Here is a 25,123-nt window from a genome sequence, read left to right as displayed (position 1 = left end):
AAATTTCACATCTCTCGTGTACTTTTAAAAGAAGTAATACTTTCATGACTTAAAGGAATTTATTCACTTTCAATGGGTAAGTCAATTACTCCCAACCAGTAACAGAATGGTAGAATCCAGAAATAGAAATTCATCTGGACAAAGGGGCATCTTAAAGAGGGAATGAGAAAACTAATAAAGTTTTGATAACTTGGTGTTGCTATGTGAGAACCTGTAATTTGAAATTTTAATAGACACTGACAATTCTCCTTCATGTGAGGCCACAGTACTAAATGTTTACATGTCTGCAAACCCCTGCACATTTCTCCAGGCCTTGCCTTGACTCTAGAATGACTGTGTGTGTCATAAGGAAGTCTGCCTAAAACTCTATAGGATAATATAGAAACATTGGTGTCATTTGTAAGCGGCACAACTTACTAGACTCAGGCATTTCTGCTTTTGATAATAAGGATTGAATAAATGTTTAATTTTATCTCTTGGATGTGAGATTGAGGGTCCCCTCTGAATATTGACCAGTGTCCTTTAGATTTTCACTTGATTGAGTGCCACATAATTATTATTGATGAGCCCACACTGGTCTGTGAACCTCTGAAAGGCAGAAACAATCTCTTTGCCACTTTTGCTTCTCTAGCCTATTGTTTAGTACCTCAGGTGTTCAATAAATGTTCTCTTTACTGAAATAAAATTTAACAAATACATTAGGAAAATGAGTATATAACCTCCTTGGAAAATAAACAGTGATTTTTTTTCACATTTCAAAATATGAAATCTGATGAGTGAAAATACATTAAAATTGACAATAAATCACATCTGTTTTAGTTCTCTGTTTTGTTTTGACATGGGCAGGAACCAAACTTGGGTCTCCAGCATGGCAGACAAGAACTCTGCCACTGAGCCACCATTGCCTACCCCATTTGGTTCTTTTAATATCTAAAGTGCTTGGTTGTAAATTACACCTTGTAAAGATTAAAGGTTTATATAATATGACACATTTATAATCCTAAACATAGGACCATGAAAAGTGTAATGTACATTTTTACTTCTAAATTCATATTATTCTCATTTTCTTCAAACTTTGATATAAGTAAATATTAAGCTTCTTAGAAGAAAAATGGGTCTACTTTACATTTTAGGAATACAATAGTCAAATATGAGTTTTCTTTCTTCTGGTTAAGAGTATAAAAATAGCTTTAAAAAACATAATATCCTCTACAATTGAATACTCTCCAAAGCATATTTTTGATCTACAAATCCTAAAGGATGGCATCTGATAATATCCTCATATTACCACTTCATTTGGGTATATTGCTTGCTTCATATATTATGATATAAATCTGATGAGCATTCTTTTATTAAAATGGCTATAATTACCATGGTTATTAAAAACTACATAAACCATACTGCATTTATTTATTGTATTTGCTTTTTTGGGGGGTGGTGATGGTGCATAGGCTGGGAATTGAACCTGGGTAGCAGCGAGAATTCTACCACTGAACTACCCATGCACTGAACTACCCATGCACCCATGCTTTTGAATAAATTCAATCAACAATTGTTCTTGAATTACTATCCATGAACAAAACTAATTCTGAAAGGTTTTTACTATAATTACAAACATTGGACCTTATACTAAACATGTAAGCGTTTAAAACTGTGCAAGATTTATCTTATTTTCTTTTGTATATTCCTGTCTTCTGAACAAAGAGGACCAAACAATTTCCAGTGAAACCAAAACAAACAAAAAATCAAGATGACTTTTCATAGAACTATTCCTGTATTAAGGGAATGATAATATTTTAATAAATATTTATCTTTTGGATTTATGTCCTCACCTATTGGATTTATCTGTCCTCACCAAGCAAATAATTGTTTGGCAGTTTGGGGAAAAAATGGCATTAGAACAAGATTATAAATAGGAATAAGAGTGGGAGGAAAGCAGGTATGCCAAAGAGATAATAGTGACTAAGTAAAAATCCTGACCTACTATTTCTGGCATCCAAGGAAAATGAAAGATGTCCTGGTACTTTGGAATAAGCCTCTTTCATGGTGCGTTTATATAGAGAATACTGAATAACAACACACCTTTCTATGTTTTAACTCATGTAAAAGTACTTATTAAATTATAAAAGCACTATACAAAGACAAAATGATAGTAAGCCATTGTGTATACATTCCTGAATAGGGAATAAAGTCATAATGTTGACTTTAGCATCCTGTTGTCATAAACACTTATAAAGAACTTAAGAGAAAACATGATGGCCTAAGATTAAGTAGCTTCTAAGAAATACAAAGTCTGGGATAAGAGATTCATCAGAATTGAATACTGCCAATGCAACAGCTCTGATCTTAAACACACACGCACACAATCTAGTAAGATGTAAAACAACCCTTTCCTTTAGGATGTAATAGGCGAAGATGAAATACATAGGAAAATATTAACGAATTCTGAGCTGTGATTTTTCAGTTTTAAATGAAACTTTTCAATGTCACTTATATGGGAATAAAACATAAACATTCAAAATTTTTAAAAATTATTGTCCCAAGTAGTTTACAAAAATATTTAGACAAATCTCAATTCTACTTTTCCAACAATTTATTTCTATTGCTTACTTTAACTAGTATATGTCTGCTTCTTTTTATACAAGCACATGCGTATTTATTATATATGTACACCCTTTTCCCTTACACTCTCCAGCAAGAATCTGAGGACCAGATTATCATTCAAAGAGTTATATAGCTAACGGACCTTCTTTCCACCTGGTGGTGTTGACACTACACCATCAGATAACCATATGGAGAATGAATCTCCCTCTGGTTAGACCAACTCACCTTTCATTTATTCTATTCAAAGTTGTCTCCCAGCCCCTTTGGGATGAAAAAGCCTTCCCTAACTCAAGGTCTCCAGTGCCTCTTAGGATTCTCCTAAAAGGCAGAGTCCTTAAGGTTTCCTTCATCCCATTCATTCCACAAATATTTGCAGAAAGTGTCCTGTGCTGTGGACTATGTGTTCAGGACACGAAGGGTAAGATATGGTATCTTCTGCTCAGGCTCCTTTGAGTCAGCTATTGGGAAAAGCGTCATATCAACTATATAGGATCTACTGGAGGCTCAAGAAAGGAAGGGTAATTCTACCCATACAGTCAGGAAAGTCTTTCAGAAAAGTTCATACCTGAGCACATACATTAAACCTAACTGTGTGGAGTGAGGGGAAGGAGAATTTCCAAACAGAGGGATATTTGGCAAAATTTGGGAAATCTGGACAATTTTGAAATGGTTTAGCACAACTAAAGAGAACTTTGGAAAGGGGAGTGTTTTCTACCATCATGTAAAAAGATATATAGTAACTGTGATTACCATTGTAGCCAATGAATTATGTATCCAGCAGTCTACAGTGGGGATTGTTTGGCATCAAATGAGAAGAATACAAGGCCTAATAGTGATTCTGGAAGTTGTAGATACATGATTATACCTAAGGGAGGCTAAGTAAAGCTGGGCAACAAACCACACCAATACCTTTGTGACTTAACAAAAATTTCTCTCTCCCTTACAGAAATTCTAATGTAGGCCCTGAGATTCTCCAGAACAGATGTACCTGGGCTAATAGTTTGGTATCTGAGGATCCTTGAGTCTTGTGCAATCTATACCTTAACGTACTTCCAGGACTGCAAAGAAAGGGAACACAGAGTCAAACACCAGCTCTTAAATGATTCCACCAGGAGGTAACATACTGCGCATCTGCTCATATTTCCCTGAGCAAACCAAGTCACATCATCACACCGAATTTCAGTGGGTCTGAGAGTTTAATCCTAACCTATGCCTAGGACTAAAAGGAGAACAGGAAACATTGGTGAACAGAGAAAATGCCTTTAGCAGTTATGAAATATTATGCAAATGTCTTGTTTCAGTTATGAATTATGCAAATATGTATGTTTCAGATAAGCCTAATAGGGTCAACAATATTCCTAGCATGTCATAAGCAAACATGGAAACTAAAGTTTTAATCTTGATCTTGTGATTGAAAGTTGAAGACTTTAAGTAGTTTCACTGCTACTCAATGTTCTGTGCAAACAACTGAAAAAGCTAGTCTTTCAGGGGAATAACTGATTCATGAAATTGTTTAACCTGAGTTATTGTTTAAACACTAAAACCCAGAGGCATTTAAATGAAATTGACTTAATTAAAATTATTAGTTAACGTATTGAAAAGTAGCTTCTGATATGGTTCCAATATTGTAATTCAAATAAACCATGTTTTTTCTTTTGATATGTAAAAATGCACTGAAAGGAATATATCATGCACAGAAAGGAATATTAAATTAAATCCCATAACAGATAAATGATATATTAATAGGTATTTAGTAAATTACTTAATTTCAACAATCTTCTTGGTTGCTATAACCGATAAACAACTAAAGGAGCTTTTAGTTAAGTACTGCTTCTAAACATCAATCTAATTTTTAACACCTACCAAATGTTCTATCAGAAGGGGAACTGATTAACGCAGATTCATTACTTGAGTCTGGTACTAGGGAGAGGCCACCTTTAGAATGCTCCTTCATGTAAACTTCTCTTCCTCTGTTCCAAATATTCAAAATGCTCTTATTTTTAAGCTGTAGCTTTAAGTTAATTTTTAAATTAGTTTCAGGTTATTATCTAAATGCAAGTTTTTGAACCCCTCAAAATGGCTTGCACCTTGAAATAACTGGCACTTATTAAAATTTATTTATATGAGATAAGCAAATATACCTGTTTGCTAGGTATAAAGAATCAACTAGAGACTGCACGTGGGAATTAAAACATACAACACACTCCTGTGTCAACGTAATTCTTTTATTCCTGTAGAACGTCCAAGAGAAAAGGTGAAGAAAATCTATCATCCAATTCTTAGTTTATAGCTTGTCATTAGACATAATGGTACAAGTCATAGCTATTACAGGTTTAAAAAAAAATAATCCTCTGAAGATAGGGCAAGCTTAAACCTGCCACCGATTAGAAGGAAAGACAATGTTACAGGTACGCTTCTAACCGAGTAGCAACCTTAGAGGTCATGTTAAAAGCAAAACAAGACCATGTTTCCCTGGACCTCGAAGGTCAGACTACTGGGAAGGCTAGTGCAGGCAGGGCTCCTTCATTTTCCCTCCACACTTCTGCGGAGGCCCCAGCCGTCCCCTCAGGTCCTAGCAGGGCAAGTACACTTTTCTCTCTCCCCACCTGTCAGGCTCGGGCTCGCTAGTCTTCCCGAAGAGACGCCCTGGTGGTGGGAATGGGAACACTTCGCCAGCCAGCTTCCTTTCCTTTTGGCTTTCCCAGCTGGACCCCAAAGACTCCAAAGCCCCGGGGGGAGGAAATTCCAACACGGTCCTCGCCCACACCCGCCCGGATTCCCTCTCCGGCTCGCTGCCTCTCTCGCCCCGATGCCGCCGAGCCTCGTCCCCACTTCTGGGTGGCGGGTCGGCGGAGGTGGCAGCGAGCTCCGGGGCTCTGGGCAGGGCAATGGGGCAGGGTGAGTGAGCGGGCGACGGGGAGAGGCCGCGCAGCGCCCTGCTAATGCTGGGGCCCCTCGCCCGCGGGGCCGAGGGAGGCGCTGACTCGGCTGAGCCACCTCGAGGCTGCCGCTGTCTCCTCCATTCAAGTCCAAGCTTGAGAGCCAAACTGCCAGCGCGCAGGACGGGGGAGGGCGGGGTGGGGGAGGAAGCTGCGGAAGAGAACAGGCGAGCCACTGTCTCTTTTTGAAGAGAAAGTAGGAGCCCTGGGTGGGAAAACGGAGATTCGCACTCCCAACTGTTTCTCGGGAAAAGTTTTTCCAGGGCGTTTTGTTGGTGCAAACTCGGTCGAAGAAGCCCGAGAGTAGGCTGTCGGCGTGGCGGCGGTGCCTGTGCGCCTGGCCCCGCTCCCCCCTCCTCCTCCCAGCCCGGGCAGCTCCCTCTCCCTCCCGGCTAGAAGCCGAATGGCTACCCGGTAAACCCCACTGGGCGGGGGCTGCCGCGCCGCCTGCGGCCGCGAGAACCTGCGGCGGCGCCCGCGGGCCAGGAGTCAGGGCCCGCAGGTGGGTGCGCACCGGGGAGGAGGGCCGGCTGGGGCTGGGGGAGCTCGGTCGGGCTCTAGACGTGCGGCCAGCCCCGCTCAGGCCCCGGGCAGGCGCGCGTCCCGCCCTGACCCGCCGGCCTCTCCCACCCCAGCAGTGACGCGCCGACTCAGAGCTGGAGCCCGCGCAGCGCCCGGCAGGGCGATGGACGGCGGAGTTCCGCGCGCTCAAGACGCCCCGGCGGCGACCACACCGTCCGCCGGCCCCGCAGGGTAAGTCCCGAGAGCCGCGCGGCCGCTCACCGGCGAGGAAGAGGTCAGCGAGGTCTCCACCCGTTCACCCGGCTGGCGCCTGCCCGCCCTTTCTGGGGGGCCTGACTCGCCGGCCCGCGGGGCACGCGGGCGAGGAGGCTGTTTCCTCGTGGCCTCCTCGGACTGGGTGGGGGCCCTGGTGGCTTAGGTTGCTTTGGTACCGGGGCTGTGCTAGGCTTGCTGAAGGCCAGCTGAATGCCAGGAATTGGGTGAGAAGTCCGTGAGCAAATATGTTAACAAAGGGCCCCTTGTTGGGGCTCTGGAGGCGCAGCGGACGATACCTGTAAGTGAGCTCCTGGGAAAAGAAAAAAAAAAGTTTACTCGGCCGAGGGTTGAGGCCCAGGCAGGCGAGTGATGCCAAGGTGACTGTAGAAAGGGGCTTTCTGCGAGCGGGTGGAGGGCGATAGGAGGGTGTGCCAGCTGTCAGCCCGCGTGACAGTTCCGGGACCGGGCGGGCTGCGCGCCTCCGATTGGGGGTGTGTGTGCCTTGTGGCCAATTGCTGGTGCCAGAGCCAAGCGTAAAGTCAGGCTGCAAACAACTGTACCTTTTGATGTCGCCTCACGTGTTTGAGGAACGATTGAAGGGGAAGGGGCTGTCACATGGTGAGTTAATATTAAATGAAGCATGTCTTCCTGCCAGATATGCTAATAATCACAGTGCTAAGCGTTTGGGTAAACAGTAAAGAGAACAGGTAGTTCTGAGAGAGATGGGGAGAACCTGAAAGACCTTCCTCTTGGTAAACAGTGAAGCTGTAACATGGGTTGCTGGTTGATCTTTGAAGTGGGAAACCCCTTTGATGTAGTACGAATTTTCCTCCCAACTCAAGAGTTTCTTTACTTTCAGTTCATCTGATTGCAGAAAAGCTCTAAAGAGAACATTAATCATGCTAGAAATAGAGAAGTTAAGGAAGACTCGACATGGTATCTGATGAATGAGACTTGCACAGTTTCCCTGATTTAAGAGTGTAAAAGTCATTTTTCTCTGTAACATGACAGGCATTTCCTTAGGAGCAAGTCACAGCATGTTTATTCATCAGAGACCATGCAAACATTGGCAGTTGTCTAGAGGAAATATGGAAAAGTCTCAAAGCAACATGACTAATTGAACAGATATTTAGGATAATGCTTATGTAGAGGAAACAGCGTGTGTAAAATTGATTCTTTCATTTTGCTCCAATTAACTATCTTTTTCCTCTGCAAAGAGCCTTATTGCTGTTCACTTCCCAGATTTTTCATTGTTTAGATGTTATGAATTATTTTATTTCTACTCACATTAGGATGTATAAATAAAGAAATATGTTGGTAGAAAGATATTGAGCATAAAGGAAAGCAAGTCTCTAAATGGAGCTGTAGAATTAAGTAAATTGAGGATGAGCACAATATTGACCTATATTTAGGTACCGCAAAATAAGATTTAATAATTAAATTGGTGGGCTAGAAAATCAGTTTAAGAGTAAAGACTTGGTGAAGGTGCAGTTAAAACAACAAAACAAGTAAGGATATCCACAAACAGAATACATCCGCAGGTGTTCAGAAATCAAATGAAACTTTCGAGTCAAGTGGTCATATGAGACTTGATGGCTCTGGGATAAGGCGTGGAAAGAGCTTTCTAGTGACAAGCATGATTAGAGTGTGGTACTTTAGATTTTACTTATGAGAATTTAAGGGTTTAAACTGAAACTCTTTGCTTCAAAAGAGCATACAAAACTGCTTTACTTAAATTATCAAATATAAACAAAATATTTAAGGACTTTTGCCTCCCCAAAATTAAGTGTGGGGAGCATTTGGGAAAGCACCAGTCTATCCTTTTGCCTTGCATTTTTCAGAGAAGTAATCACTCTCTGAAAAACATATATGTGCAAAATTTTTCTACTTCATCTGTCTTCTTCCACTGTCCAGTTTGTCCCTTGGCCTATCCCCAGGCTCTGAAAAATGCCCTTTATATAATATTTGTTGAGTGAATTATTTCCTTTTCTCTCTTTCTTGAAATGCCCAGAACTTTAAAAAGCTTTTAATAGAGGAAAAATTATTCTCAATATGATTATTTGGGAAGTGTCAGGGAGCAATGTCAATAATTGTTATAATAATAAATTGGAATTAAATTTCTTCCTTTAACCGAAACATAACTCTAATAGCCCGGTAGGCTTAGTTTAGTCCTTATCCTTGTGGTTAACTGCTCTAAAAATTCTTCAGTAAATTTCTAAGTTGTGTATTGCTGTAGCAGGCCATTTTAAAAAAACTTGGTACAATTCCATATTTTACAAATGAGGACCTGAATCCCAGAGACAATGAGTGACTTTGCTGAGGTCCCAGTGCAAATCAGTGGCAAAACTAGACAGACCCAGTTCATTGCATTAATTGCTTGTAATCCTTTGTTGACCACAGTATGATATAAATAGATTAGATCTCTCTCAATATCATGCAAAAGTATTCATTTTATATGTGTTTTATATTTCAAGGGCTTGTTTGTTGTTCTTTGAAATGAAGCTACAGATTCATCTCAGATGATATTGACAATCATGCAGTTTGGGTTGTCTTGATTGTGTTTGAAATTTCTATGAAACTTTATGTATATATGAAATGTATATATATGTATTCATGTATAATACATACACATTCATATAAAATGTATATGTATTCATAGATACATTTTAAAATATAACTTATGAACATTGACTGATTTAATTTGCATAGTTACATAGATGTAAATGATCGTAAAAGCATTTTTATATTTGTGTCATATTCCAAAGTGGAAATACTATATTTTTTGTTGTTGTAAAGTTTTTTCTTTTCTTAGAGAGGAACACTACTGGAAACACTAGCTGGAAAGTTGAAATTCTATTGGGGAGAGGGGAAGGTGTGTGGCAGCAATGGATCCAAAGTGCTTTCCCTCTCTCCCATAGATACCCAGTCTGTAAAGTTTCCTAATGTTTCCTGTCTTAGTATGTATTAAAGTGACGTTAACCTCTTAGAAGAAAAACATGATTACTGAACTCAACTAGGTATTCTGTCTTTAGAATTAATAGTGCTTGTGCTTTTCACCTACCCAACCAGGTTCACAATTTTTTTTTTCTTAGCTCTAGAAAATGTAAATGTGAAATTTAGTTGATCTGGCTTTGAGGGAGCTCAATGTTTTGATTCTGAAGCAGACTTTCATGAATGAACAGGAAAAACAAGCTCACTTTTGGTAAGTTGACAGCTTTGGAGTTATGGAGTTAATTGAAGGAATAGTAAAAATTAAGGAATTATTTGGCAGCTGCATTCTGAAGCCTTTATATGGACACATGATTGGTTCTAAGGTTTTACTGATTGCATAAAACTGAATTATTGGTAGCTAATAGCTAACGTTTATTGAATACTTAGACATTGAATGTCTCAGCTGAGGTTTCAGCATTAGAATCACCTATGAAGCTTAAAAACAACAAGAAAAAATTAATATTCATGCTTTCACACACCAACCCTGTCTGATTTTAATTGTTCTGGGGTGTCAAAGGCGTGGGAAATTTTGAAAAGCTGCTCAGTTGATTGTAATGTGCAGCTAGTGCTGAGAACCACTGATTACTCAGATGTCTACCGAGATGGAGAAGAAACCATAATGGCATAAAGACTGCTATAAATAATTTTTAGGGAATTCAAGATTTTAACTTTCAGCTTTACTTTGCATTTCTGAAGATTCCATTTATGTTCTTTACATTATTTAAAAATATATGATACTCTTTTTGGAGGAAGGCTATTAACTCTGTTTTTTACAGTTGAGGAACTGAGGCTCAAAGATCTTAATTAACATACTTAAGGCTACACAATTCTAAGAGATAGAAAAATAATAGTTATAAGTTATCATCCCAAACCTATGGGCTCTGCTGTCTCCCAATAGGTTTGCTATTATGGATTATAATGAATAGTTAAAGACTATTTTTACTAATGCCATGAAACCACTTTTATAGATGCATTGTCTTGAGTCTTTTTACACTTATATTTTATACACTTGTAAAACTCCTACAAATTCTAACACATACAAAAGAACCCAATGACTAAATTTAAAAGGAACTCAAACAATTGGTTTGTGTCCTTACTATCATAGTCAACGGTTTCATGTGTTTGGAGCAATTTAACTATTAGTAAACTGGCTGCCTCTTTTTTGTATAACAAAGTCTGTGCTTATTTTTGCTACAGGGCAGCTATTAAATGTATTTATAGAATAATTTTAAAAGTAGGATTTTTGATTGCCAAAGAAGAAAAGTAAAATTAAGTCAATGCTACTTTTCCTTCCAAATCTAATTTCCTCTGTATGACTTAGAGGATAATTGAACAACAATATTATGACCTGACTTTATTATTGAAATACTAGATATATTTATATAATAATAATCACCAACCCATGTTATTGAGACAACTATGGAGAAAGAAAACTATGCAGAAAGAAAAAGAAGAAACATGACAGTGTAGAAAAGGTACTTTGACACGCTCTTAAAAATGTGATATTTATACTTATTACTGAAAATTCAGTGATCTAGAGTCCTCAAGATGTTAAACTTAGAACTACCATATGACCTGGCAATCTCATTTCTAAGTATATACACAAAGGAACTGAAAGCAAGACTCGAACAGCTATTTATATACCAGTGCTCATAGCAGCATTATTCATAATAGCCAAAAGGTAGAAGCAACCTAAATGTCCAAACGGTCAATGGATAAACCAAGTGTGGTATATCCATACAGTGGAATATTATTTGTACATAAAGAGGAATGAAGTTATAATACATGCAACTATGTGGATAAACCTTGCAGACATCATGTTGAATGAAATAAGCCAGACAAATATTATATGATTCCACTTATATGCAATAACTAGAATATGCAAATTTACAGAGATAGAATGTAGAGTACAAGTTACTTGGGGCAGTGAGTTGGGTGAGTGAGGAGTTAATGCATAAAGGGTCAGGGATTTCCTGTTTGGGGTGAAGGGGTAGTTTTGGTAATAGATGGGGTGATGGTAGCACGACACTGTGGATGTGATAGATGCCACAGAATTGTATGCTTGTGAGTAGTTGAGACAGGCAATTTCATTTATATATATATATATATATATAAATGAAATTTATATATATATATATAATTTATATATATATATATATATATATAAACACAGTTTATTAAACAAAGAGATTAAAGAGACAATGATATTGGGACAATTGAAAAAACTTGGAATATGGATTGTTTTATGTCAGTGTTAAATTTCTTGAACTTGATAGCTATACTTAAGTTACATAAGTGAATATCTGCTCTCAGGAAGTGTTAAGTGTTAGAGGAGCATGATGTATACAACTTTCTCTCAGATGTTTAGGAGATAGATAAGTGAATAGATAGAATGATATAAAATGTGGCAAAACACTAATAGTTGGTAAAGCTGGGTATCCAAGTAGGAAGGTACATTGGACTTCTGTGTATTGTTTCTATATTATTTTTGAGCTTTCTTGTGAGTTTGAAATTATTTCAAAATGAAAAGTAAAGAAGAAGAAAAAACTAATGCAAAGGCCTAACTTACACAGATCAGCAAATTATAATCTACAAACCAAATTGAATTCTCCACCTGTTTCTGTAGTTTTATTGGCACACAGCCACACTCTCAATTTACATATTTCTATAGCTGCTTTCTCACTACAGTTGAGTAGTCCAGACAGAGACCAAATGGCCTGCAAAGCTAAAAATATATATTCTCTGGCCCTTTACAGAGAAAGTATCTATCCTCTGTCCCAGCTTGAAATCAGGAAAAAGAGATAGTGATTATTTAATTAAAAATTTATTTACTGCAGTAGACTTTCTAAATATTGAAGTTAAATGTGAATTGGAACAAAATGATTTATATTCTGTTTGCATAAGCTAAGATGTATCTTATAATTAAGAATTTAGCAGATTGGAGATGAGTGGTTGATTTATTTTCAAATTAAAACTGGGCTTGCCCCCTTTGCAAAAAATTTAAGAATTTTGACATTTATATGTTACTGGGATTTATTTTAAGGAGACGTTTTAGACTTCTGTGCTAGAAAAACTTTAACAAAGCTTGACTGAGATGTTTGAGATGTCTAGAAACAAATTTGTTGTGGAGATGGACCAGACAAAAAGTAGGAGTTCCTATTTGGCTTTCTGAGTTTATCCCTATTTGATAAGTCAAATGTTCTTTATAATTTCTAGCAAATGTTTCTGTTGTTAAAGATTTTTTTGTATGCTTAAGCTTTTAGCATTTTAAAATTAGTATGATAATTTAAAGTTTTTTAATGATGTTGCTCTGCTAAATTTTTTCCCCATCTGTTAGAGTAAAAACAAACTGAAAGTATGGGAGAAAGAAGTTTCCCATGACTATTTATAAAGGGCCAAATGTCTTCAGTTCTGCATACAAACTTCATATCTAAGGAATGAATCCCTTGGAAAATGCTGTCAAAGACTGGTCATTTTGATCACTTAGGAACATGCTAGGGTGAACTTGGTTTATTGTTTTTTCCCACATAGTTTAAGTTCAAAATGCTGTTTATAAACGTAAATAAATAAAACTGTGTATTGACTTTAGGCATAAGACAGCTATTGAATTGTAGAGTTGAATTGTGGAACAGTTTGACAATGAAAGTGCTTTATTTGGGTAGGTCATCCTTAAGTATCAATGCAGTAAAGAATGTGAAGATAGGGAAACCAAAATTTAAGAGCTATAGAAAGTTGAAAATGTAGGACTATTTGTAATTTGTAATTACATTTTAATTAGATTAAATCTTTACAAATTCAAAATTGCTAAATTTCACAGGCATTGAATTGAGCTATTTGCTTCCCTGGTATTTGTGTTGTGTAGGGCCCTGATTAGAGCTGTGTATTTCCACAGAGATAAGGCTCAGAGGGAGGCCTTCAGGAATTTTGCAAGGGAAAAGTACTGTTCACTATTGAATTGGGTTGGTTTCTTGGCTTTGCCTTCTCTCTAGCAAGAGTAGCGCCATTAAGGATCAAGAGTATGGCTGTGCTGGAGTGAGCATGATGAGCTGGGAGAGTTGCTTTTTGAATCACTCATCTTAATTTCCTCTAGTTACCCCTTTTCCTATTGGAACCCCCAATTGAAATCAGAACCTTAGGAATAATATTAAAACTCTTTTTTAAAAAAGTGTGTGTTAATGGATCAGAAGTTTTCCTTTGTGATTGACTCAAACTTGTAGAAAATTACTTTGGACATTCTTAAAATGGTGAAAATGCAAGTTTTTGGAGGGATTTGATTTTTGAAAATAGCCAAAGTGTTTCAGAGGCAAGCCCAGCAAGTCGGGCTGAATGTGAACTTGAGTTATATTAGTTTGAGTCCAAATTGTGGCTGTAAAATAATGATTCTGAGGTGGTTATTTTTGTGTGTATGTGATATGTTGGCTTTAAGTAGGGTTGAATGACAAAGACATCCAAATATATTTCTAAAATGTCAGGATCATCAAAAAAATGTGTGTTGTTTCTCATTGTGATTAATTTGATGTCTGAACCCCAAGTAAATTGTTTGTGTTCTGGTGTATTTGGTAAAATTGAATGTACCATTCATTTTACTTAATAGCTTACCATCATAGCTTCTGCTTTTACACCAAGTTAACTTGTCAGGTACTAGATGTAGGTGGGACATTTACCGCCATTCCTTGAGGATTTCTATGTCCTTAACCTGCCTTCACACATATATACATATGTGGTTATTTCTGGAGAAATGGAGATTAGGACATATTGGATGAGCCCAAAGGGGAGTAGGAGCCGAAGTTTTAACAGTGATGTATCAGTTCAGATGAGCTGGAAAAACAGAAAGCTGAGCTCCTAGATGTGAAAATGGCTACTGCCCTTCCATTCTCAGGCTTGAAGAATGTGCCATAGTTTTTAGACCAATTGAGTCAACGGTAGTCAAAACAGTTATAGGAGTCATTGCAGTTATTTTCTCCTGTGTGCTAAAGTGAATGTTGATTGTATGCCAGGTTGAAGGTCTTCGTTTCTCTCTTTTTCTTTTATCCCTGAGAGTTCTTTGCTCTAATAGATTAGGAGACAGGATTATTGTTTTATTGGACAGCATCTGTATTTCCACGTCTTGTGGCCTCCCAGGCAGCTCCCATTGTTTCAGGTGTTCAGGATTCAGTTGTTCATTGGCAGCAAAATTCTCTGCAGGACAAAGTGTCCTACCAGACTATGGGAGTGGTTTATTCCTGTCTCTTACGCCTGGGTAAGATGCATTGCTCTCCATTTCCAGAGAGCAGCGGGATGCTTTCACTTAAAGCAAAAATTGTTTTTGCTTCTTTTTAGGAGAGAAAAGCTGAAAATGGTGGAAAAGAATGTAAGCAAGTGAAAAGAAGCTAATTTGTGATCCTATGCTACCAGTACGCCAGCTGTATTTGTGTTCTTTCTAGTAAGAAAGTTTTACTGGTATGGTTTATTACCTATGAACTTTTTCCCCTCTAGCTAAGTTAGGTGTGTCACTGCTTGAATGGAAGATATTTCACAATAGTAATCTGATGGGGAAATACACTGATTTCCCCTCCCCTCACATTTTAACTGAGACAAATTTTGTGTCTAGACCCTATTACAACTGTAATTTACACCACTTTACCATACACCATTTTTGAAATACTATCTGATCTGAAAGGAGCAATGTTGAAAAGTAATTCACACTTTCTGATGTTCTGTGGTTTGTGATTCTGTATATAAAAATATTCAAAGCTGGAAATTCACTCTTAAGGGATACTGAGAAAAAACATTCCTGGAGTTTGTGCTAGTATCCTTGGGAGGATCAGGAACACATTTCCAACTAATTTAGTTTCATGGTAATAAGTAGTATAGCCTTGAATGTTTAAGTAAATTTAGAGTTTTCCAACTAAATTCAAGATTTCAAGTATATGATTGACATGTTACTTTTTGGGATTTTCATTATTTTGTGAATTATAGTTATATAAGACACTTAGTAGATTATGCAAGCTTATTTAGTGGTAATTCTAAAAGTTATCGAAAGTGTAGAGTAAATACTTGATATAATTTCTGGTAAGCTAAAATTCATTCCCCCTCCCCCTTTTTTTGTATTCCCCAAATATTAAGCACATCAAAAGTTGATATTGTCAATAATACAGGATTTAAATTTCATGCGTTGGGGATATACAGGTTCTTTATATCACTGTAAAACCTAAGTAAGATAGACACCAAGTTTCTGGAATCCCACAGAAACTTGAAGGATTCTAAACAGCAGTATTCCAGATGCCTTTGATATTAAAAAAGAACAGCCTGCAGGCATCAAGAAGTAATGCGCCTTGCTGAAGGCATTCACTGTTTAGGAGGCAGGAAGCAGTTCAGTGATAGTTTTTCAATTCCAGTATAGACATATTTTATCACCTATCTGTGCACAAGGTATTTCATAAGATTTCCTATAAAAAATTCTGTAACTTGGCCATTTTGTTTTAAAAGCTAGAGGCTGTCAAGATTGCCTTGTTCTCTGAATCAAACACCGTCAAAGCCTTCTGTTTATCATCATGATCATTCATTTTTATTCTGCGGTTGAAGTGTGATTTGGGGGAGAGGTGGTGGGAGGGATGAGTGAGTAACCCATCTCAGCTAGGTACCGCTCTGGTGCTGAGGTGTCGTGAAGATTTTGCACTCCTTATTTCCATGGCCTGGGATTATTTCTTTAGAATGATAAGTCACCAACCTGGAAACATTGAAAATGAAAGGAAAGGAGAGTGAATGAGACAAAGTTTCGGGGTGGGAGGAGTGGGGGTGGTATTTGGAGTTGAAAATGGAGGCTTTTTCTTCCTTTATCTTTGAGAACCACCCAGCTTCTTAAATTTATCACTGCTAATGAGGAAATGGTTTTCATAGATTAATATATATAAAGCTCTAAAATTAGCTATGTAAAAGCAGAAATTTTTTGAAAGTGTTCATTTAAAAAATGTGCTTAGGGAAATATGTGGGAGAGAGAGTAATAGTCTGTTCACATTGCTATTTAATTTTTCATTTTATATTTAAATACGTTAAGTACATTTCAATTGTGTATATAATACTTGTTTCTCCCTTTCCTTGGCCATTTGTGGTCTACTTAACATTTTTACACTACTGCTTTATGGTAAAAAATTTATTTCATGGATTATAGAGAGGAGAATTTTCCTGTGCATTTTCCTTTTTTGATTAACCAATTAAATGCATGGTGTGCAAATGGAAATGTAGAGATAATCAAATTTTTATTTGAAGATGTATATATATATATATATATATATATATATAGAAAGGACAAGAAATCAAAGAAAATATCTGCAACTAATGGGAAAAGAGAATACAGACAGTCCTTGATGGTGGAAGAAAAGGTGGCACAGCCACTAAAATAGCAGTTTGAGGACCGACAACCATAACCTCTTATGTTCACTTTGCAACTCTGGTACTGTTGGCTTGTAAAACACTTCTGTGATCTTAGGGTATTAGAAAGCATTTTTTGGCAAGGACTTTAAACTCTTCAAAAATACCATGCATGCTTTTGTTTTGAGAGAGAGATCCTGTCCTAAAGCAAATTGATAATCATGCCAATGACAGTAATTCTTTACAGTTAGTCTTTATGAGTCATATCATTTATTCATTATTTTTCTAACAGGTATATAGCACAAAATTCAAAAGATAAAAATGACAGTATGGTGAACCTACTCCTTCCAGCCTCTTGTGTCCTGCCACCCAGGTTTTTTCCACAGAGGTGATCAGTGTTACCTGTTCTTGGGAGTCCTTATAGGGTACTTGAGTATCCTCGTATGATACCAGCACACCCCAGTGGAAATCCGAGTCACGTTTGTAATGTTAAATTTTATAGGAACCACATTTAAAAATTAAAAAATTTAATTAAAATAATATTTTTATATGGTACAATGGTTAAAATGAATCTAATCCTATCAAAACAATAGTTTTAACAGAAAAATATATTACGCTGTCAGATTTGAAATTGTTAGTTAAATGCAATTAAAAAAATTCAAGTATCTCAGTCACACTAGCCACATATCAAGTGCTCAAGAGCCTCGTGTGTTAGTGGCTAGTGTGTTAGACAGTGCATCTGGATGGACTTGTGAGAAAGCAGCCATTTATATGCATGTGTGTTGTTTCCCCCCTTTTATACACAGTCAGTGCTGCTTTGCACACTGCTTTTTTTTTTTTACTTAATGTGTCTTCTTAATCATTCCATTTCATTACATACATGGTTTTGGTTTTTCCTAGTTGCATATTATGTTTTGTAGGGATAAACTGTAATTTAAATAACCAATCTTTTCTGATGGATTCTTGGACTTTTAGTTATTATTAGCTGGTGATTTTAGCATCCTTTCTGCAGTTTAAAACCTACTGTACTCATACTTTTTGATCAAATTAGTCTGTGAACCATAAAAGGCAGAGGCCATACTCTTGACTGCTTCTTTTCTGCATATTGCTCAGTTAACTCAGTGTCCTGTAGGTACCTAGAAACATAATGATCAGTTTTTGGATGGGTGTTATTTGAGTTTGTGTAAAAGGAAATACATATCTGAGTGAACCATTTTTGTAGCCATTAACCAATGAATCTTTGCTAAGACACCATTAAATGCTACACCCTTAAAAGTTTTGTTGTCAATCTCTCAGCACTCTGTTTTAAGATTCCATCCTTGGTTTGAATTCTTCTTTTAACATTATTCCCTCCAGTGATATTTATGAAAGAAATATGAAATTCATTGATGTATTATAAGTGAAAATTCTGAGTTATGTTCTTTCCATCTCACACTTACAGAAAAACAGAAAACTGGTGGTGCTGGTCAGGGCTGTTTTGCATAATAGGACTTAAGGGCTATATTATTATTCACAACCTAAATATTCCTGTTTGAAAAATTATAGCAGAGTAATATTTGATTTATAGAGCAGGTTATAGGAGTTGAGAGAGAAATAATTTAGCATTAATTGTGCAAGTAATTAGTGCATTAGAATTCTACTAATTTGTTCAAATACTCTGAATTTGAAATTGTCAACAGCCTTGCTGTTTTGATTCAGGATTTCTGTTTATAGAGGAAATTAGCCTTTTGATGTGAAAAATTACAAGCTGAAAAGTAAGCCCAAATAATAGAGGATGTTTTCTTCACTCATGACACAAGAGGCTGAGAATTTAAGGCATTGTGAATGGAAGGAATTAAATTGTCAAGTAAGTACCCAGGAAGGAAAAATCCCATATGAGTGTACCTTTGTCCCAGTGTTTTGGGGTGTTACACTTCAAAATGAGTACAAAACTGCAAATATTATAGTGGGAAATGGGTTTCCACAGTGTTTTGTTTTGTTTTCTGAGAATGTTTTTGGCAACAAGTTAGCCTTTCACATTGTTCTAAAATAGGATGAAATTCCAAGCCAGGAAAAAACTTAAGAAAGAATAATTTAATATCGAAACAACTCATGCAGTGCTCCATAAAGTATTTAAACGAGCCTGTGCATTTAACCTGGCAGCCCACCTTACAGTTGTCCAATGCAATGAATGAATGCACTTGGTACTCTGGCATTTAATAGCATCTTGGTTTTGATTTCAAATAAAACTGGTCCACCCAGAAGTCACCCTAACACTCTACAGGCAGCTGTGGAGAGTGGGCTTAGAGACAGTCTCTGCTCTGCCGCTTGCTGATTAAGTCGCTTTCACTTTACTGAACCCTAGTTTCCTTCATGATAGAGGACTATGATAATACTAAATTAAATGAATTAAACTGTGGCAGCCTAACTAGCACATGCCAGGCATTCAGTTTATGTTTGTTAAATTTTCAGTATTATCTAAATTGTTGGAAAATAACATATTGTTATGCTGATATCCTTATTATACGTCTTTGAAGGTAAGGAGGGAGAGGACACTCCCTGTTTTCATTTTCATCTCCTATGAAGTGGAGGATGGGCTTGACTAGAAGGTTCCTAAGTCCACTGTGAAGGTCGCCATGCCAGATACAGCTCATTTGTTCTTGCATACTGAATATACGTGTCTACTGATCTTCATGAAAATCACATTCCCCTTGAAAGAAGAAAAATACCCCCGTCTGAGATTAGGAATATGTTACCAAGGTGATTGTAATGGTGGTTGTTTTCTTCATTTCTCCATTGCGCGACTTACCTTACCTTTAATATTTCAGTTTTCTCCATTGTAAAAGGAGAGTCCCCTTAGCTGAGTTTCTTTGATTTTGTTAGGACTGGTAGGCAACGGCTGACGATTTTCAATTGCAATGTCATGTACAAAAGCATCAGTATTCAAAAGAGGGAGTCAGAACATGAGACACCATTCTAATCGTAGGCTGTCAGGTATTGAAGAGAATTTTCTTTTACATGTAGATTAAAATCAGATCTTCTGCCCTCTATAAACATTCTCTTACCACAAATGCTGTACAGTTCAGTGGCACTCTAGAAACTGACTTTGGATCTTGATAGAGGAAGAGAAACCTCTGACTCCTGACTCCTCCACCCTTAAGGATGGCTGTGCCCACATAATTTAGTGCAGGAAAGGAGAATGTCAGCAATGCTCCCAAGTAGTTTGAAGTTGGAGCCTTTTTTCTATTCTGGTGGAAGCATGAGGCACTCTCTGAAAATTAACCCTGTACATTCTTCACTGAAAGCCTTTAGTAGGGCAAGTACAGTTAAAAAGATATACTTATGTATATTTTTTTGGATTAGCTCTTTGTTGCAATATAGAAATATTTTCCATTTTCTCAAGGTAATTTTGGATATCAGAGAGGAAAGAGCAACTCAACATTTCTTAATTAAGATCTACTTTTGCTTAGTAATGAAAATTTCCAGACAGAAAATGAAATATACCCATACATGTACTCTGCACTTGGAAAGTTTTTGAGCTTTGATGTGGTCCTGGTAAATTTTTAACTTTAAATAAATGTGCTGTACAATATAGTATATAAAGCAATATGGAGCCTTAATTGCATCACAGATTGAATAGTTATTTGTAAATTCTGCAAAATGCCTATTAATGAAAAAGACCAAGGACATAGTCATTTTAAAGCAGTGGCTTACCATTATTGAGCACTGACTAATTCACTGGAACTGTACTAAATGCATGACACACGCTATTGCATTTAATAGTCACAACCAGTCTGTAAAGTAGATGTAGTTATTATTTTAATTTTGCAAAAGAGGAAACTGAGGTTTAGAGAGTAATTTGTCAAGGTTCTTGTGGCCAGTCAGTGGCAGATCTGAGACTAGAGCCCATATCTCATTTGAAGTCTTCTAGTTTGGCCATTTGCATTCTGCCTCCAGGAACTACCAGGGTTGATGCAGAGAACAATATAAATAATCATGGGAAACCTTACATAGAGACCTTAAATGGTAGAGCCATTTTTGGGGGTGCTGTTTTTATTTTATTATTTTCTTATAACAAGATTGGAATTTTATCACAGATTATTTGAAAGCAGAGAAAAATCATTATCTATATCACCTAGAGATATCTATTTTAATGACTGCATTTTAGCATTTCCCAATATGGATTTTGAATAAGATAGAATTAACTTATTTTCTGTAAGAGCAACATCCATGGTCAAATTAGTTTTGGAACTACTGAGTTAGAATTAAACTGTTTTCCCCTCTAAAGGACTTCTTGAGTTTTAATATCCTAATATGAAAAGTGGGTTTCAAGATTGGAAATATAAAAGATAATATTTCCCAAATTTATTTATCAAAACAACACTAATTTACATCTCAAAACCAGGGCTATTTCATCTAAAGTTTAGGTAATGCTATGGAGAGGATGCATCCTTCTAGATTTTTTTGAGAAGCGTTTAGATTTTTATGTCTATATGATATTTTTATATTCTGTTTGTCCAGGATTCTATGGTAGATCTTTTCAATCATTTAAAACTCATTTCACATTACGTTTTTTTTTCATTTTTAAACAGTTTTATTCACACATCATCCAGTCCAACCTAAGCATTTCACATTACTTTTTTCTTTTTTTTAAAATATGTTTTTGAAACAACATAGAACGTACAAACATTCCATACATGTGTACAATCAGTGGCTCACAATATCATCACATAATTGTGTATTCATCACCGTGATCATTTTTTTAACATTTCCATCACTCCAGAAAAGCAAATAAAAAAGGAAAAAGCTCATACATATCATACCCCTCACCCCTCCATCTCATTGACCACTAGTATTTCCATCTAGCCAATTTATTTTAACCTTTGTTTCCCCTGTTGTTTGTTTAATTTTTATTCATGTTTTTTTACTCGTATGTCCATAACCTAGATAAAAAGAGCATCAGACACAAGTTTTTCACAATCACACAGTCACATTGTAAAAGCTATGTCATTATACAATTGTCTTCAAGAAACAAGTCTACTGGAACACAGCTCTGTGGTTTCAGGTACTTCCCTCCAGTCACATTACTTTTTGAAATAGTTGTATAATAAACCATATGAATATGTATGTCTGCATTTTCTTTTTTAACCTTTTACTTGTTGTTAAACATTCATACTGTTTCCATTGAAATCATTAACTGTAAAAGGGTTCTGAGTTTTAGGTTTGGGTGACTGTGGTTCCAGAACTGAAAACCTGAAAAGATAAAGACTGAGGCAGCCAGGAAACCAGCCCCAGGGTTTGTTATGCAGCTAGAAACTGTGAAAGCAAAATCTTTGTGGGATGGACTTGTGAAATGCCAAAAGAAAGGGTTTGTTTAGGGGGAAAGAGGAGTAGTCAAGCTCTAACAATGGACTGTCAAATAGGGGTGTGTGTAGGATTACCTAAACGATTGGGTTACTGCAGCCTGTGTGATCCCGAGGCTAGGGGTGGTCTGTGCCTGGTAGTACTGGGGAAGCCTGGAAGCAGGGTGAGGTCTGGTTATTCATCTTTGCAAAGAGGGTGAGAGGGTTGGGACTTCTCAGATTCCTTTGAGAATTGAAGAAGCTGTCCTCTGTACAGGTGGGAATTTTGAGAAGGGGTGCTTAGTTTGGATTGTGTGGAGAGGATTGCATTTGAAGCTACTAAATAGATACTCCATTGTAACAAGAAGGACAAGAAATCCTCCTGAAGGAATGAGCAATTCAATAATTTTTTTTTTTATTCAACGAATTATTGAAAGCCAGTTATCTGTCAGGTGCTAGGCAGGTTCCTCACTTGTCAGCAAATTGTACTGAAAATGTTACTACACAGTACAGGGAAATTATATTCATGGAATAAAGTCATGCAAACATGGGCCAATCTTATTAAAAATACGCATCTTTGAAAAACCTCCAAGGCAGTATAAACAGTGCTTTCTCTGTGCAGTTTCAGTTTTTTTGCCTTGGATAACATTGTGACTGGTTCCTCAGATGCCTTAAAGAACTTTTGCGGCAAGTTCATACTAATATAAAATGTGTACATGTGTGTGTGGTATGTGCCCTTCTACCACCTCCATAGAATCCCCTGCCCACCCACCCCACAACACACACACACACAGATTAGTTCTTCTCACTGAACTCAAGGAAGTTGCAGCAAGAGTTACTAGGATCTGGTCTGTCTCTTCTCTTCCTGGGACCACAGGGCCCTCAGCTTAGCAGGCAGAAGGCAAAGCTGCCAGTTTTAAATCAGGCAATAGTGGGGATTATTTTTCACCATCAATCATCTCTATTGCCTTAAATGTGTGACTTATCTTTTAATGACAATCTAGAGGCACTGGGAATAATCTAAGGAACACATGCTTGGCATTTCAGAGAGCCGTGGGTTTGAATTCTAGTTCAGCCAATGACAGGTATGAGACTTTGGATAAATTATCTAACTTCTTTGCAACTTTGTATTTGTCATCTGACTATAAGAATAACCTACCTATCCTGTAGGCTCATGGTTTGGATTAATCCAAAGCATTTATAAAACCGTTAAATATTGACAAGTAATAAACTCATTTTCATAGTTTTAACAATTAAATTTGCTCAATTATTAAAGTTTTTGGGCTTTAGTCATATGAAAAGTGCTTAATATTGGTTTAAACTGCCTACTCTTGGCTTCTCCTCAGTAAGTTAGTAGTCGATATTTGATTTTGGATAGTCTATTTCAAACATAAACAATGCTGTTTTGTAACTCATTAATTAATTCGCAGAATGAAATTCTCTGTAAGTAGGTTTTCCGGCCTTTAGTCATTAGGAAAGGCTTTACCTGGTAAGATGTGGAGATAGTAAGCACATAATGTGTATATTGTAAACTTTTATTCCCTTTTCCTCTGGGAAAGAAAATAACCAACTAACTAAATGTGTCCTTTCACTGGACTTTATTCTTAGCCAAATTTCCTAATGAAAAAATGTTATTGGCCTATAATTTAACCCCCTCTTGCATAAGAAGACTAGATTTTATTTTGTGCCACTCATATCTGCAGCTGATGTTCTATCCATTAAATATTGACGAAGTAATAAAATTCATTAGCCATGACTTATTTTTGCCTTGTGCAGGAAGATGCAATAGCATAACCACTAACTACATGGTCTTCCAGTAGTCACCTAAGTTCCATATTTGCAAACTAGAAATAGCCCCTTTACATTACAAACAATATGTAAAGTGAAACTCATTCATTACTTGTTGATTATATATTTTGGATAATGTGTCTTGAAATAGGTTTGTGTAGGTTATTCATTACCTTTCTGAATTCTTGATGAAGTTAATTGCCTTGACTGTACAATTTCTCTTGTATATGGAGTGATAGCTGCATGAAGATATTCTTTCTCATTGACTGTTTTTTTTTGTGGGCAGGCACCGGGAATCAAACCCAGGTCTCCAGCATGGTAGGTAAGAACTCTGCCTGCTGAGCCACCGTGTCCCACCCTCTCATTGACTTTTGTGCATCATCTTCATGTCATACCAGATTCATTTTCACATGTATAGTCATCCGATTAAAAGCTATCAGTGCCATTTCTGAAGGAAGGCAAATTATTAAATTGATTGTAAAGCAGAAAGCTGCAATTTTTCTCATTTAAGGCTGCCCAACCAGGTTACCGTTGACCATAAACTATTGAAAATTGGCGAGAACCTCGAGTTCCTGGAGAAAGAAAGTATGATCATGGAAGAGAATAGTCCATTGAAGTGGTCAGATTTGAACTGGTATGTTTTCTGACAAAGGCAAGAGTTCTCTTTTAAACTGGCTATTGTTTGAATGGTATGAACGCATGTCACATAATTAGGTTATTTTAAAGATTTGTAAAGCATCAGAAAAAACAGTATTTTGCTGATTTTAGAGCTCATAAAGTTTTTTTAAAAATTCAAGTAGAAAAATTAACTTCCTTTTTCCCCTCTCTGAAACAAGCAAACAAAAAATTTTTAAAATCTTCCAGCTTTTAAAATAAAAGTCAGTGAAGATCTGGCTTCAGAATTATAAGAAGTAGAAGTATTTCAACTCCCTTAAATTGTTTCCTTCTCTACTTAACATTCACTTTGTGTTTGACACTAGCACATTTCTTGACATGCCTGAGACTTCATCACATTTTTCCATTTCTTAATTTGGTTAAAAAATCGGTCTATACATTTTCAAACCTTGCTGGTTTCTAATCTGATGGGGGGAAATTATATCCAGTTGTTTTAAATTTGTATTTATTAGACAATTGGTGAGGTTTGAGAAACTAGTAAGATATTTAATTTTTATTTTGTTTTTCTCCTACAGATTCGCTTTGTACCCTTTATTTATTTTGTATTTGTATGTACATATTTTTCTTATTGTTTTCTTAAAAGTTCTTAATATGTAAAACATATTGACTTTGTTTCATATGCTCTAAATATTTCTCCCAGTTTTATCATTTATCTTGCAACTTGGTTAATGGAAGTGC

The 25,123-nt window shown here is 36.8% G+C and overlaps 1 protein-coding gene across 8 annotated transcripts in view; it reads left to right on the top strand.

Annotated features, from left to right (window-relative positions):
• The first annotated feature begins 5,395 nt into the window (after nt 1-5,395).
• Nucleotides 5,396-25,123, top strand: part of COBLL1 (cordon-bleu WH2 repeat protein like 1) — a 153,021-nt gene continuing 133,293 nt past the window's right edge. For 2 of the 8 annotated variants that reach the window (XM_077154029.1, XM_077154022.1), the window contains exons 1-2: nt 5,404-5,502; nt 6,179-6,296. In XM_077154029.1, the coding sequence (XP_077010144.1) occupies nt 5,493-5,502; nt 6,179-6,296 (128 nt within the window). In that variant the 5' untranslated portion in view covers nt 5,404-5,492. Of the gene's footprint in view, nt 5,503-5,672; nt 5,958-6,178; nt 6,297-6,550; nt 6,619-6,649; nt 6,939-9,102; nt 9,523-23,301; nt 24,405-25,123 lie in introns of those variants that run through there. The other 6 variants (XM_077154028.1, XM_077154023.1, XM_077154024.1 and 3 more) reach the window with 6 other exon arrangements.

The sequence above is a fragment of the Tamandua tetradactyla genome, chromosome 3 (assembly GCF_023851605.1).
Source record: "Tamandua tetradactyla isolate mTamTet1 chromosome 3, mTamTet1.pri, whole genome shotgun sequence".
NCBI lineage: Eukaryota > Metazoa > Chordata > Mammalia > Pilosa > Myrmecophagidae > Tamandua > Tamandua tetradactyla.
Note: the sequence above shows the minus strand (reverse complement) of the source record. Positions and strands in the feature narration are given on the sequence as shown.